Source organism: Scyliorhinus torazame, chromosome 9, assembly GCF_047496885.1.
Source record: "Scyliorhinus torazame isolate Kashiwa2021f chromosome 9, sScyTor2.1, whole genome shotgun sequence".
Lineage (NCBI taxonomy): Eukaryota > Metazoa > Chordata > Chondrichthyes > Carcharhiniformes > Scyliorhinidae > Scyliorhinus > Scyliorhinus torazame.
Genome location: NC_092715.1, coordinates 2,931,327 through 2,946,584, shown reverse-complemented (window position 1 = coordinate 2,946,584; position 15,258 = coordinate 2,931,327). Strand labels below are relative to the sequence as shown.

The 15,258-nt window shown below is 53.8% G+C and overlaps 1 protein-coding gene across 1 annotated transcript in view; it reads left to right on the top strand.

Annotated features, from left to right (window-relative positions):
* The first annotated feature begins 14,645 nt into the window (after positions 1-14,645).
* The window catches only part of nadk2 (NAD kinase 2, mitochondrial), a 49,397-nt gene continuing 48,784 nt past the window's right edge, over positions 14,646-15,258 (top strand). The window contains exon 1 of the mRNA XM_072515579.1: positions 14,646-14,808. Within this exon, the coding sequence (XP_072371680.1) occupies positions 14,780-14,808 (29 nt within the window). The 5' untranslated portion in view covers positions 14,646-14,779. The remainder of the gene's footprint in view (positions 14,809-15,258) is intronic.

Below are 15,258 nucleotides of genomic sequence, written 5' to 3'. Positions count from 1 at the left end.
AACACTGGCTTTCGGAGCACTGCTCCTTTCCTCAGGTGAATGAAGAGATCTGCATCTCGTGTTTGAAACAAACAGTTGGACTTTAACCTGGTGTAAGACTTCTCACTGTGCTCACCCCAGTCCAACGCCAGCATCTCCACATCATGATGTATTTTCCCAGTCAGGGGTGGTGAGTGACTTGGAGGGGAGCCTCCAGCTGGTGGGGTTCCCAGGTATCTGCTGCCCTTATCCTTCTAGGTCATTGCTTCCCAAACCATTTCCTAACATGACCCAAATTTCAATGCCCCAGACTTTGCAACAAACCAGAGTGAAAATGTGGGTTCAGAGACGGTGTGGGGTGCAGTGTCTGGGCCGCTGCTGAGTGGAGGGGAAGCGATTGAGTTAAGTGTACAAGTGAGACGGTATATTCAGAGACTGGCACAAACTATTATACAAGCGGCTTTTGTTTACAGAACCAGGATTCCAGTCCATCCATTGGATCACAGCACCGATACAAACACTGTGAGGATTCGGAGGAACCCCACGTGTTTAACATGAAGTCCAAGCTTCAATGGAACCATTGCCTGTCTCCGGGCTTCTGACCTCCACACCTCCCACACCCTGCTGCAGATTGAGAACCCTGGTTTGGGGAACCCAGCACCAGGTGGGACAGCAGCGGGTGTCAAAGGAGATTTCCTGCAGTGCACCCTGGACATGGTCCAAATGCTATTAATGTTCATCGGTAGTGGCGGTAATTAATCTACACCAACAGAGGGAGTGCCGCACTGTCAGAAGGTCAGTACTGAGGGACTGCTGCACTGTCAGAGGGTCAGTACTGAGGGAGTGCTGCACTGTCAGAGGGTCAGTACTGAGGGAGTGCCGCACTGTCAGAGGGTCAGTACTGAGGGAGTGCTGCACTGTCAGAGGGGTCAGTACTGAGGGAGTGCTGCACTGTCAGAGGGTCAGTACTGAGGGAGTGCCGCACTGTCAGAGGGTCAGTACTGAGGGAGTGCCGCACTGTCAGAGGGTCAGTACTGAGGGAGTGCCGCACTGTCAGAGGGTCAGTACTGAGGGAGTGCTGCACTGTCAGAGGGTCAGTACTGAGGGAGTGCTGCACTGTCAGAGGGTCAGTACTGAGGGAGTGCCGCACTGTCAGAGGGTCAGTACTGAGGGAGTGCTGCACTGTCAGAGGGTCAGTGCTGAGGGAGTGCTGCACTGTCAGAGGGTCAGTACTGAGGGAGTGCGGACTTCCGGTTGCGGCAGGGATGAGCTAGCCGCATGTTTCGGCGGCTCCAGCTCCGACGGAACTTCGGGCTCTTTTAAGAGCCCCAACGGGGACTTGGACGGCCGTAAAACCCGGTGCGAGGCGCGAGGGAAGGGAGTCCCCCCCGAAAGACGGAGGGAAAAACCTGCGGCGGTGGACTGCAGCCAGAATATCAGAGAGAGAGAGAGAGGGAGTGAAACAAAATGGCGGCGGAGAAACCACAGGTGACATGGGGGCCTGAGCAGGACGAGGTGGTGAGACGGTGCGTGGACCTGCTGAAGAGGAGGTAATGACCCCGTTGTTACAGGCAAGTTGAGGGCTTAAGGAGACTTTACAAAGAACAACAAAGAACAAAGAAATGTACAGCACAGGAACAGGCCCTTCGGCCCTCCAAGCCCGTGCCGACCATACTGCCCGACTAAACTACAATCTTCTACACTTCCTGGGTCCGTATCCTTCTATTCCCATCCTATTCATATATTTGTCAAGATGCCCCTTAAATGTCCCTATCGTCCCTGCCTCCACTACCTCCTCCGGTAGTGAGTTCCAGGCACCCACTACCCTCTGCGTAAAAAACTTGCCTCGTACATCTACTCTAAACTTTGCCCCTCTCACCTTAAACCTATGCCCCCTAGTAATTGACCCCTCTACCCTGGGGAAAAGCCTCTGACTATCCACTCTGTCTATGCCCCTCATAATTTTGTATACCTCTATCAGGTCGCCCCTCAACCTCCTTCGTTCCAGTGAGAACAAACCGAGTTTATTCAATCGCTCCTCATAGCTTATGCCCTCCATACCAGGCAACATTCTGGTAAATCTCTTCTGCACCCTCTCTAAAGCCTCCACATCCTTCTGGTAGTGTGGCGACCAGATTGAACACTATACTCCAAGTGTGGCCTAACTAAGGTTCTATACAGCTGCAACATGACTTGCCAATTCTTATACTCAATGCCCCGGCCAATGAAGGCAAGCATGCCGTATGCCTTCTTGACTACCTTCTCCACCTGTGTAGCCCCTTTCAGTGATCTGTGGACCTGTACTCCTAGATCTCTTTGACTTTCAATACTCTTGAGGGTTCTACCATTCACTGTATATTCCCTACCTGCATTAGCCCTTCCAAAATGCATTACCTCACATTTGTCCAGGTTAAACTCCATCTGCCATCTCTCCGCCCAAGTCTCCAGACAATCTAAATCCTGCTGTATCCTCAGACAGTCCTCATCGCTATCCGCAATTCACCAACCTTTGTGTCGTCTGCAAACTTACTAATCAGACCAGTTACATTTTCCTCCAAATCATTTATATATACTACAAAGAGCAAAGGTCCCAGCACTGATCCCTGTGGAACACCACTGGTCACAGCCCTCCAATTAGAAAAGCATCCCTCCATTGCTACCCTCTGCCTTCTATGGCCTAGCCAGTTCTGTATCCACCTTGCCAGTTCACCCCTGATCCCGTGTGACTTCACCTTTTGTACTAGTCTACCATGAGGGACCTTGTCAAAGGCCTTACTGAAGTCCATATAGACAACATCTACTGCCCTACCTGCATCAATCATCTTAGTGACCTCCTCGAAAAACTCCTTAAAGACCCAGGAGACAGAGCTCCGTGTGGTGGAGCAGAAGGTGACAGATATTGAGGACGAGGTCCTGGGCCTGGCGGTCAAGACTCAGACGCACGAGGCACTTCATAAAAAGTGTGCTGACAGGATTGAGGCCCTTGAAAATGGAGCACGAAGGAAGAACCTTAGGATACTAGGTCTCCCGGAGGGTGTGGAAGGAGTGGACTGTGGAGCGTACGCAAGTAAGCTCACTGATGGGTGCTGAGGCCCCTGCGGGCCCCATGGAGGTGGAGTGGGCAAATCGGATTCCAGCGAGAAGACCAAAAGCGGGAGAACCACCGAGGGCGATAATCGTGCGATTCTACCGCCTTAAGGACAGAGAAGAGGTCCTGAGATGGGCCAAAAAGGTGCGGAGTAGCAGATGGAGAATGCGGTGGTAAGGATCTACCAGGATTGGAGTGCGGAGGTGGCGAGTAGGAGGGCGAGCTTCAACCGAGCCAAAGAGGTTTTGCACAAAAGGAAGGTGAAGTTTGGGATGCTGCAGCCGGCAAGACTATGGGTCACGTATCAGGAGAGACACTATTATTTTGAGACGGCGGAGGAAGCATGGTCCTTCATCAATGAAGAGAAACTGGACCGGAACTGAGGGACTGATGCTGCAGGGAACTGTTATTGTTGTTATTATTGTTTTTGTTAATGGGATGGTGAAAGTTAAGCGAGAAGTAAACAGGGAAGGGGGGGGGACACTGGGGAAATGTGGGCGCCGGTGAGGGGGGAGAGGCGGGACATAGTCAGAGAATGGGGAAGGAGAGGGGGAGGGGGAAGGGAGCTGCGCCATAAGAGGCGGGACAGGTAAAGGGATGTTCCCGCGCCAGAAAGAATAAGGCGGGAAAACCGGCGCAAGGCGGATGGGAGTTCCCTCCATACCAGGCAACATCCTGGTAAATCTCCTCTGCACCCGCTCCAAAGCCTCCACGTCCTTCCTATAATGCGGTGACCAGAACTGTACACAATACTCCAAATGCGGCCGTACCAGAGTTCTGTACAGCTGCAACATGACCTCCCGACTCCGGAACTCAATCCCTCTACCAATAAAGGCCAACACTCCATAGGCCTTCTTCACAACCCTATCAACCTGGGTGGCAACTTTCAGGGATCTATGTACATGGACACCTAGATCCCTCTGCTCATCCACACTTTCAAGAACTTTACCATTAGCCAAATATTCCGCATTCCTGTTATTCCTTCCAAAGTGAATAACCTCACACTTCTCTACATTAAACTCCATTTGCCACCTCTCAGCCCAGCTCTGCAGCTTATCTATATCCCTCTGTAACCTGCTACATCCTTCCACACTATCGACAACACCACCGACTTTAGTATCGTCTGCAAATTTACTCACCCACCCTTCTGCGCCTTCCTCTAGGTCATTGATAAAAATGACAAACAGCAACGGCCCCCAGAACAGATCCTTGTGGTACTCCACTTGTGACTGTACTCCATTCTGAACATTTCCCATCAGCCACCACCCTCTGTCTTCTTTCAGCTAGCCAATTTCTGATCCACATCTCTAAATCACCCTCAATCCCCAGCCTCCGTATTTTTGAAATAGCCTAACGTGGGGAACCTTATCAAACGCGTTGCTGAAATCCATATACACCACATCAACTGCTACCCTCATCTACCTGTTCAGTCACCTTCTCAAAGAACTCAATAAGGTTTGTGAGGCATGACCTACCCTTCACAAAGCCATGCTGACTATCCCTGATCATATTATTCCTATCTAGATGATTATAAATCTTGTCTCTTATAATCCCTTCCAAGACTTTACCCACTGCAGACGTGAGGCTCACCGGTCTATAGTTGCCGGGGTTGTCTCTGCTCCCCTTTTTGAACAAAGGGACCACATTTGCTGTCCTCCAGTCCTCTGGCACTATTCCTGTAGCCAATGATGACATAAAAATCAAAGCCAAAGGTCCAGCAATCTCTTCCCTGGCCTCCCAGAGAATCCTCGGATAAATCCCATCAGGTCCCGGGGACTTATCTATTTTCAGCCTGTCCAGAATTGCCAACACCTCTTCCCTCCGTACCTCAATGCCATCTAATCTATTTACCTGGAGCTCAGCATTCTCCTCCACAACATTATCTTTTTCCTGAGTGAATACTGACGAAAAATATTCATTTAGTATCTCGCCTATCTCTTCAGACTCCACACACAATTTCCCATCCCTGTCCTTGACTGGTCCTACTCTTTCCCTAGTCATTCGCTTATTCCTGACATACCTATAGAAAGCTTTTGGGTTTTCCTTGATCCTTCCTGCCAAATACTTCTCATGCCCCCTCCTTGCTCGTCTTAGCTCTCTCTTTAGATCCTTCCTCGCTACGTTGTAACTATCCATCGCCCCAACTGAAACTTCACACCTCATCTTCGCATAGGCCTCCTTCTTCCTCTTAACAAGAGATTCCACTTCCTTGGTAAACCACGGTTCCCTCGCTCGACGCCTTCCTCCCTGCCTGACCGGTACGTACTTATCAAGAACACGCAGTAGCTGATCCTTGAACAAGCCCCACTTATCCAGTGTGCCCAACACTTGCAGCCTACTTCTCCACCTTATCCCCCCCAAGTCACGTCTAATGGCATCATAATTGCCCTTCCCCCTTTGAAGCAAAGAACATCGTAGCAGATAGTGGGGGTAGATATGTAATGGTGAGTGGTAGGCTGGAGGGACTGGAGGTAGTGTTGGTTAATGTGTATGCCCCAAATTGGACGATGCGGGGTTCATAAGACGGATGCTGGGGCGTATTCCGGACCTGGAGGCAGGAAATTTGATTTAGGAGGGGACTTCAATACGGTGCTGGACCCGGGGCTAAATAGATCCAGCTCAAGGACAGGAAGAAGGCCGGCAGCGGCCAAGGTACTTAAGGGGTTTATGGACCAAATGGGGGGAGTGGATCCATGCCGATTTCTTAGACCCAGGGCTAGGGAGTATTCCTTCTTCTCCCACGTCCATAAAGTGTACTCCCGGATAGATTTTTTTGTTCTAGGAAGGTCGTTGATCTCTAGGGTGGAAGAAGCTGAATACTCAGCCATAGCGGTTTCGGATCATGCCCCACATTGGGTGGACCTGGAAGTAGGAGAGGACAGGGAGCAGAGAACACTGGCGATTAGATGTGGGACTGATGGCGGATGAGGGAGTGTGTTAAAGAGTGAGGGGGTGTATCGAGAGATACCTGGAGGTCAATGACGACGGCGAGTTCCCTGTGGGAGTGGTCTGGGAAGCACTAAAAGCGGTGGTCAGAGGAGAGCTGATTTCTATTGGGGCCCACAAAAGGAAAACAGAGCGCAAGGAAAGGGATAGATTAATGGGGGAGATTTTAAGGGTGGACAGGGAATTTGCAGAGACCCCGGAGGAGGAGCTGTACAGGGAGAGGAGACGACTCCAGACCGAGTTTGACCTTCTGACCACCAGAAAGGCGGAGGTACTGTGGAGGAAGGCACAGGGGAGGAGGTATGAATATGGGGAAAAGGCTAGTCGCCTGTTGGCGCACCAACTGCGAAAGAGGGCAGCAGCGAGGGAGATAGGAGGAATTAGGGATGAAAGGGGAGACACCGTGCGAAGGGCAGGAAAGATAAATGAGGTGTTTAAGACCTTTTATGAAGAACTGTATAGGTCTCAGCCCCCAGAGGGAGAGGAGGGGATGTGGCAGTTCCTGGACCAGTTGAGGTTCCCGAAAGTGGAGGAGCAGGCGGTGGCAGGCCTGGGGGCGCCGATTGAGGTGGACGAGGTTATTAAGGGACTGGGAAGCATGCAAGCAGGGAAGGCCCCGGGGCCAGATGGGTTCCCGGTGGAATTCTACAGAAAATATGTGGACTTGTTGGCCCCGTTGTTGGCGAGGACGTTCAATGAGGCCAGGGAAGGGGGGATACTACCCCCGACAATGTCGGAGGCGACGATATCGCTAATTTTGAAGAGGGACAAAGATCCGTTGCAGTGTGGGTCCTATAGACCTATTTCACTATTGAACGTGGACGCCAAACTGCTAGCAAAGGTGCTGGCATCGAGGATAGAGGACTGTGTCCCAGGGGTGGTGCATGAAGACCAGACAGGGTTCGTAAAAGGGAGACAACTGAATGTTAACGTGCGACGGCTATTAGGGGTGATAATGATGCCCTCAGTGGAGGTGGAGGCAGAGATAGTGGCGGCAATGGACGCAGAGAAGGCATTTGATAGGGTGGAGTGGGAGTATTTATGGGAAGTGTTAAGGAGGTTTGGGAACGGGTTTATTAGCTGGGTTAGACTTCTTTATGGGGCTCCAACGGCAAGCGTAGTTACAGGTCGACATAGATCGGAGTATTTCCGACTATATAGGGGAACAAGACAGGGATGCCCGCTGTCTCCATTGTTGTTTGCGCTGGCAATTGAACCTCTGGCCGTGGCGCTGAGAGACTCCAGGAAATGGAGAGGGGTGACTAGAGGGGGAGAAGAACACCGAGTTTCGTTATACGCGGATGACCTATTGTTATACGTGTCGGACCCAGCGGGGGGGATGATAGAGGTTATGCGAATCTTGAGGAGGTTCGGGGAATTTTCGGGGTATAGGTTAAACATGGGGAAGAGTGAATTATATGTGATACATCCAGTTGACCAGAGTAGAGAGATAGAAGGCTTACCGCTAAGGAAAGTGGAAAGAAACTTCCGATACTTGGGGATTCAGATCGCTAGGAGCTGCGGAACCTTGCACAGACTTAATCTGACACGGCTGGTAGAACAAATGGAGGAGGACTTTAAGAGGTGGGACATGCAGCCTCTGTCGCTGGCGGGCAGGGTGCAGGCAATTAAGATGATGGTCCTCCCGAGGTCCTTATTTGTATTTCAATGTCTCCCTATTTTAATCACCAGGACCTTTTTTAATAAAATAGTTAGGAGCATTACGAGCTTTGTGTGGGCAGGGAAAGTTCCGAGAGTAAGGAGGGGGCTCCTTCAGCGCAGTAGGGACAGAGGAGGACTGGCACTACCGAACTTGGGAGATTATTATTGGGCCGCCAATGTGGCAATGATACGTAGATGGATGATGGAGGGTGAGGGAGCGGCGTGGAAAAGGCTGGAGAGAAGGTCCTGTAAAGGGACGAGTCTAGAGGTGCTGGTGACGGCGCCGCTACCGTTCTCACCGAAAAAGTACACCACAAACCCGGTGGTGGCGGCAACACTGAACATATGGGGACAGTGGAGGCGACAGAGAGGGGGTGCGGGGAGCGCTGGTGGGGCCCCTATCAGGAACAACCATAAGTTCGCCCCAGGAAGAATGGATGGAGGATTTCAAAGCTGGTACCAGTTGGGAATTAGGAAGGTGGGAGATTTATTCATAGATGGGACTTTTGCGAGCTTGGGAGCATTGGAGGAAAAGTATAAGTTACCCCGGGGGAATTTCTTGAGATATATGCAGGTGAGGGCGTTTACTAGACAACAGGTGAGGGAATTTCCGCGGCTCCCGACACAGGGGATACAGGACAGGGTGCTTTCAGGGGTGTGGGTCGGAGAGGGCAAGGTGTCAGAGATTTATAGAGAGATGAGGGAAGAGGGGGAGGAGTCGGTGGGCGCACTTAAAAAGAAAGTGGGAAGAAGAATTAGGGGAGGAGATAGAGGAGGGTATGTGGGCTGATGCCCTAAGCAGGGTAAATTCCTCTTCCTCATGCGCCAGGCTTAGCCTGATTCAATTTAAGGTGCTACATAGAGCACACATAACGGGAGCAAGATTGAGCAGGTTCTTTGGAGTGGAGGACAAATGTGGGAGGTGTGGCGGGAGCCCGGCAAACCACGCACATATGTTTTGGGCGTGCCCGGCACTGGAAGGGTATTGGAAGGGAGTGACGGGAGTGATTTCGCAGGTGGTGAAGGCCCGGGTCAAACCAGGCTGGGGGTTAGCTCTATTTGGAGTTGCGGAAGAGCCGGGAGTGCAGGAGGCGAAAGAGGCTGATGTCGTGGCCTTTGCGTCCCTCGTAGCCCGGCGCAGGATCCTACTCATGTGGAAGGAGGCGAAACCCCCCGGACTGGAGGCCTGGGTAAACGATATGGCGGGGTTTATTAAACTGGAGCAGATAAAGTTTGCCCTGAGAGGATCGGCTCAAGGGTTCACCAGGCGGTGGCAGCCATTTCTCGACTACCTAGGGGAACGTTAGAGGGAAGACGGATGACCAGCAGCAGCAACCCAGGGGGGAGGGGGGAAGGCAGTTGAGTATAGGGCAATAGAGTACGAGGTTTTGTTACTTGTATATTATTATTATTGTTATTGTTAAAAAGTTTTAAAATTTCTGTTTTGTTACTGTTATCGTTTCGCTTGTTTTGTAAGCGGGAAAAATGTTGCTCAGGGAAAAATATTTCAATAAAATATATATATATTTTTTAAAAAGTACTGAGGGAGTGCTGCACTGTCAGAGGGTCAGTACTGAGGGAGTGCTGCACTGTCAGAGGGTCAGTACTGAGGGAGTTCCACACTGTCAGAGGGTCAGTACTGAGGGCGCCCCGCACTGTCAGAGGGTCAGTACTGAGGGAGCCCCGCACTGTCAGAGAGTCAGTACTGAGGGAGTGCTGCACTGTCAGAGGGTCAGTACTGAGGGAGTGCTGCACTGTCAGAGGGTCAGTACTGAGGGAGTGCTGCACTGTCAGAGAGTCAGTACTGAGAGAGTGTCGCACTGTCAGAGGGTCAGTACTGAGAGAGTGTCGCACTGTCGGAGGGGCAGTACTGAGGGAGTGCCGCACTGTCAGAGGGTCAGTACTGAGGGAGTGCCGCACTGTCAGAGGGTCAGTACTGAGGGAGTGCCGCACTGTCGGGGTCAGTACTGAGGGAGTGCTGCACTGTCAGAGGGTCAGTACTGAGGGAGTGCTGCACTGTCAGAGGGTCAGTACTGAGGGAGCCCCGCACTGTCAGAGAGTCAGTACTGAGGGAGTGCTGCACTGTCAGAGGGTCAGTACTGAGGGAGTGCTGCACTGTCAGAGGGTCAGTACTGAGGGAGTGCTGCACTGTCAGAGAGTCAGTACTGAGAGAGTGTCGCACTGTCAGAGGGTCAGTACTGAGAGAGTGTCGCACTGTCGGAGGGGCAGTACTGAGGGAGTGCCGCACTGTCAGAGGGTCAGTACTGAGGGAGTGCTGCACTGTCAGAGAGTCAGTACTGAGAGAGTGTCGCACTGTCAGAGGGTCAGTACTGAGGGAGCGCTGCACTGTCAGAGGGTCAGTACTGAGGGAGTGCCGCACTGTCAGAGGGTCAGTACTGAGGGAGTGCTGCACTGTCAGAGGGTCAGTACTGAGGGAGTGCTGCACTGTCAGAGGGTCAGTACTGAGGGAATGCTGCACTGTCAGAGGGTCAGTACTGAGGGAGTGCTGCACTGTCAGAGGGTCAGTACTGAGGGAGTGCTGCACTGTCAGAGGGGTCAGTACTGAGGGAGTGCTGCACTGTCAGAGGGTCAGTACTGAGGGAGTGTCGCACTGTCAGAGGGTCAGTGCTGAGGGAGTGCCGCACTGTCAGAGGGTCAGTACTGAGGGAGTGCTGCACTGTCAGAGGGTCAGTACTGAGGGAGTGCCGCACTGTCAGAGGGTCAGTACTGAGGGAGTGCTGCACTGTCAGAGGGTCAGTACTGAGGGAGTGCCGCACTGTCAGAGGGTCAGTACTGAGGGAGTGCCGCACTGTCAGAGGGTCAATACTGAGGGAGTGCCTGCACTGTCAGAGGGTCAGTACTGAGGGAGTGCTGCACTGTCAGAGGGTCAGTACTGAGGGAGTGCTGCACTGTCAGAGGGGTCAGTACTGAGGGAATGCTGCACTGTCAGAGGGTCAGTACTGAGGGAGTGCTGCACTGTCAGAGGGTCAGTACTGAGGGAGTGCTGCACTGTCAGAGGGTCAGTACTGAGGGAGTGCTGCACTGTCAGAGGGTCAGTACTGAGGGAGTGTCGCACTGTCAGAGGGTCAGTGCTGAGGGAGTGCCGCACTGTCAGAGGGTCAGTACTGAGGGAGTGCTGCACTGTCAGAGGGTCAGTACTGAGGGGAGTGCCGCACTGTCAGAGGGTCAGTACTGAGGGAGTGCTGCACTGTCAGAGGGTCAGTACTGAGGGAGTGCCGCACTGTCAGAGGGTCAGTACTGAGGGAGTGCCGCACTGTCAGAGGGTCAATACTGAGGGAGTGCTGCACTGTCAGAGGGTCAGTACTGAGGGAGTGCTGCACTGTCAGAGGGTCAGTACTGAGGGAGTGCTGCACTGTCAGAGGGTCAGTACTGAGGGAGTGCCGCACTGTCAGAGGGTCGTTACTGAGGGAGTGCTGCACTGTCAGAGGGTCAGTACTGAGGGAGTGCCGCACTGTCAGAGGGTCAGTACTGAGGGAGTGCCGCACTGTCGGGGTCAGTACTGAGGGAGTGCTGCACTGTCAGAGGGGTCAGTACTGAGGGAGTGCTGCACTGTCAGAGGGTCAGTACTGAGGGAGTGCCGCACTGTCAGAGGGTCAGTACTGAGGAGTGCCGCACTGTCAGAGGGTCAATACTGAGGGAGTGCTGCACTGTCAGAGGGTCAGTACTGAGGGAGTGCTGCACTGTCAGAGGGTCAGTACTGAGGGAGTGCTGCACTGTCAGAGGGTCAGTACTGAGGGAGTGCCGCACTGTCAGAGGGTCGTTACTGAGGGAGTGCTGCACTGTCAGAGGGTCAGTACTGAGGGAGTGCCGCACTGTCAGAGGGTCAGTACTGAGGGAGTGCCGCACTGTCGGGGTCAGTACTGAGGGAGTGCTGCACTGTCAGAGGGTCAGTACTGAGGGAGTGCTGCACTGTCAGAGGGTCAGTACTGAGGGAGTGCCGCACTGTCAGAGGGTCAGTACTGAGGGAGTGCTGCACTGTCAGAGGGTCAGTACTGAGGGAGTGCCGCACTGTCAGAGGGTCAGTACTGAGGGAGTGCTGCACTGTCAGAGGGTCAGTACTGAGGGAGTGCTGCACTGTCAGAGTCTCAGTACTGAGGGAGTGCTGCACTGTCAGAGGGTCAGTACTGAGGGAGTGCCGCACTGTCAGAGGGTCAGTACTGAGGGAGCCCCGCACTGTCAGAGGGTCAGTACTGAGGGAGTTCCGCACTGTCAGAGGGTCAGTACTGAGGGAGTGCCGCACTGTCAGAGGGTCAGTACTGAGGGAGTGCTGCACTGTCAGAGGGGTCAGTACTGAGGGAGTGCTGCACTGTCAGAGAGTCAGTACTGAGGGAGTGCTGCACTGTCAGAGGGTCAGTACCGAGGGAGTGCTGCACTGTCAGAGAGTCAGTACTGAGGGAGTGCTGCACTGTCAGAGGGTCAGTACCGAGGGAGTGCCGCACTGTCAGAGGGTCAGTACTGAGGGAGCCCCGCACTGTCAGAGGGTCGGTACTGAGGGAGTTCCGCACTGTCAGAGGGTCAGTACTGAGGGAGTGCCACACTGTCAGAGGGTCAGTACTGAGGGAGTGCTGCACTGTCAGAGGGTCAGTACTGAGGGAGTGCCGCACTGTCAGAGGGTCAGTACTGAGGGAGCCCCGCACTGTCAGTGGGTCAGTACTGAGGGAGTTCCACACTGTCAGAGAGTCAGTACTGAGGGAGTGCCGCACTGTCAGAGGGTCAGTACTGAGGGAGTGCCGCACTGTCAGAGGGTCAGTACGGAGGGAGTTCCACACTGTCAGAGAGTCAGTACTGAGGGAGTGCCGCACTGTCAGAGGGTCAGTACTGAGGGAGTGCCGCACTGTCAGAGGGTCAGTACTGAGGGAGTGCCACACTGTCAGAGGGTCAGTACTGAGGGAGCCCCGCACTGTCAGAGGGTCAGTACTGAGGGAGTTCCACACTGTCAGAGAGTCAGTACTGAGGGAGTGCCGCACTGTCAGAGGGTCAGTACTGAGGGAGTGCCGCACTGTCAGAGGGTCAGTACTGAGGGAGCCCCGCACTGTCAGAGGGTCAGTACTGAGGGAGTTCCACACTGTCAGAGAGTCAGTACTGAGGGAGTGCCGCACTGTCAGAGGGTCAGTACTGAGGGAGTGCCACACTGTCAGAGGGTCAGTACTGAGGGAGTGCTGCACTGTCAGAGGGTCAGTACTGAGGGAGTGCCGCACTGTCAGAGGGTCAGTACCGAGGGAGTGCCGCACTGTCAGAGGGTCAGTACTGAGGGAAGCCCCGCACTGTCAGAGGGTCGGTACTGAGGGAGTTCCGCACTGTCAGAGGGTCAGTACTGAGGGAGTGCCACACTGTCAGAGGGTCAGTACTGAGGGAGTGCCGCACTGTCAGAGGGTCAGTACTGAGGGAGTGCTGCACTGTCAGAGGGTCAGTACTGAGGGAGTTCCGCACTGTCAGAGGGTCAGTACTGAGGGAGTGCCACACTGTCAGAGAGTCAGTACTGAGGGAGTGCCGCACTGTCAGAGGGTCAGTACTGAGGGAGTGCCGCACTGTCAGAGGGTCAGTACTGAGGGAGTGCCACACTGTCAGAGGGTCAGTACTGAGGGAGTGCCGCACTGTCAGAGGGTCAGTACTGAGGGAGTGCCGCACTGTCAGAGGGTCAGTACTGAGGGAGTGCTGCACTGTCAGAGAGTCAGTACTGAGGGAGTGCTGCACTGTCAGAGGGTCAGTACTGAGGGAGTGCCGCACTGTCAGAGGGTCAGTACTGAGGGAGTGCTGCACTGTCAGAGGGTCAGTACTGAGGGAGTGCCGCACTGTCAGAGGGTCAGTACTGAGGTAGTGCCGCACTGTCAGAGGGTCAGTACTGAGGGAGTGCTGCACTGTCAGAGGGTCAGTACTGAGGGAGTGCTGCACTGTCAGAGAGTCAGTACTGAGGGAGTGCTGCACTGTCAGAGGGTCAGTACTGAGGGAGTGCTGCACTGTCAGAGAGTCAGTACTGAGGGAGTGCTGCACTGTCAGAGGGTCAGTACTGAGGGAGTGCTGCACTGTCAGAGGGTCAGTACTGAGGGAGTGCTGCACTGTCAGAGGGTCAGTACTGAGGGAGCGCTGCACTGTCAGAGGGTCAGTACTGAGGGAGTGCTGCACTGTCAGAGGGTCAGTACTGAGGGAGTGCTGCACTGTCAGAGGGTCAGTACTGAGGGAGTGCTGCACTGTCAGAGAGTCAGTACTGAGGGAGTGCCGCACTGTCAGAGGGCCAGTACTGAGGGTGTGCCGCACTGTCAGAGGGTCAGTACTGAGGGAGTGCCGCACTGTCAGAGGGTCAGTACTGAGGGAGTGCTGCACTGTCAGAGGGTCAGTACTGAGGGAGTGCTGCACTGTCAGAGAGTCAGTACTGAGGGAGTGCTGCACTGTCAGAGGGTCAGTACTGAGGGAGTGCCGCACTGTCAGAGGGTCAGTACTGAGGGAGTGCTGCCGAGCATGGGGAGGGTTGGTCCAGCCAAATGTGTGGGGGTGGGGGGAGTTCCTGAGTGTTGACGATGGGCTGGTCCCACCAAGTAGTGGGAATGGCGCCTCCTGCTGAGTGGTTGAGGGTTGGGTCCAGGCATGGGGTCCAACTGAATGGGAGAGGTTGGGGCGCGCACAGCCAGGGATGTGCGGGAGGGTGGCCCCGCTGGGTGTGGGGGCGGCCCCGCTGGGTGTGGGGGGTGGGGGGGGGGGGGGGGGGGGGGGAGGGCGGTCCCGCGGGGTGTTCGGTGTGGGCGGGGTGAAACCTCTGGAGGTGTACGAGGTTGTGTTCGATGGCGTACTGCCCCCCCCCCCCCCCCCCCCCCCCCTGCTGTCAGCTCTCCCCATGTGATCCAGCTTTGGGGGTGGAGCCTGTCTCTTCTCTATTCCCTAAACCCCTTTCCGTGTTGGAATGCTGCCTGGTGTGTTAGTCGGGTAGGGTTGGGGTGCTCAACCTGACCTAGGATATGTTCTGTTTTGTACAGGCACCACTGTAATTCCCACAAACAAAGTCTTAAATTCTCGCTTAATAGGGCCTCATATTATGAGATCTCTATTGACGATGGACCCTGGGAGAAACACAAGAACTCCGGCCTCAACATGTGCACTGGGACTGGATCCAGGGCTTGGTAAGATTATGTTGCTGTGTGATCGTTGAGAGACTCAAACATGATTCATCAGCCCCGGAGTGAAGAAATTCCTCCTCATTCTCAGACTGTGTCCCCGGTATAGACCCCACCCCCACCCGAGCCAGGATAAATATCCTTCCGGCATCTACATGTCGAGCTGGTAAGAATTTACTCTCGTTCTTCCAAACTCCAGAGAATAAAGTAAGAAGTCTTACACCAGGTTAAAGTCCAACAGGTTTGTTTCAAATCACTAGCTTTCGGAGCACTGCTCTTTCCACGCACATCTCCCTTAAAATTTTCCCCTCATCTTGAACTCGTGACCCCTAGTAATTGAGTCCCCCACTCTTGGAAAAAGCTTGTTGCTATCCACCCTGTCTACACCTCTCATGATTTTGTAGCCCTCAATGAGGTCCCCCTCAACCTCCGTCTTTCTAATGAAAATAATCCTAA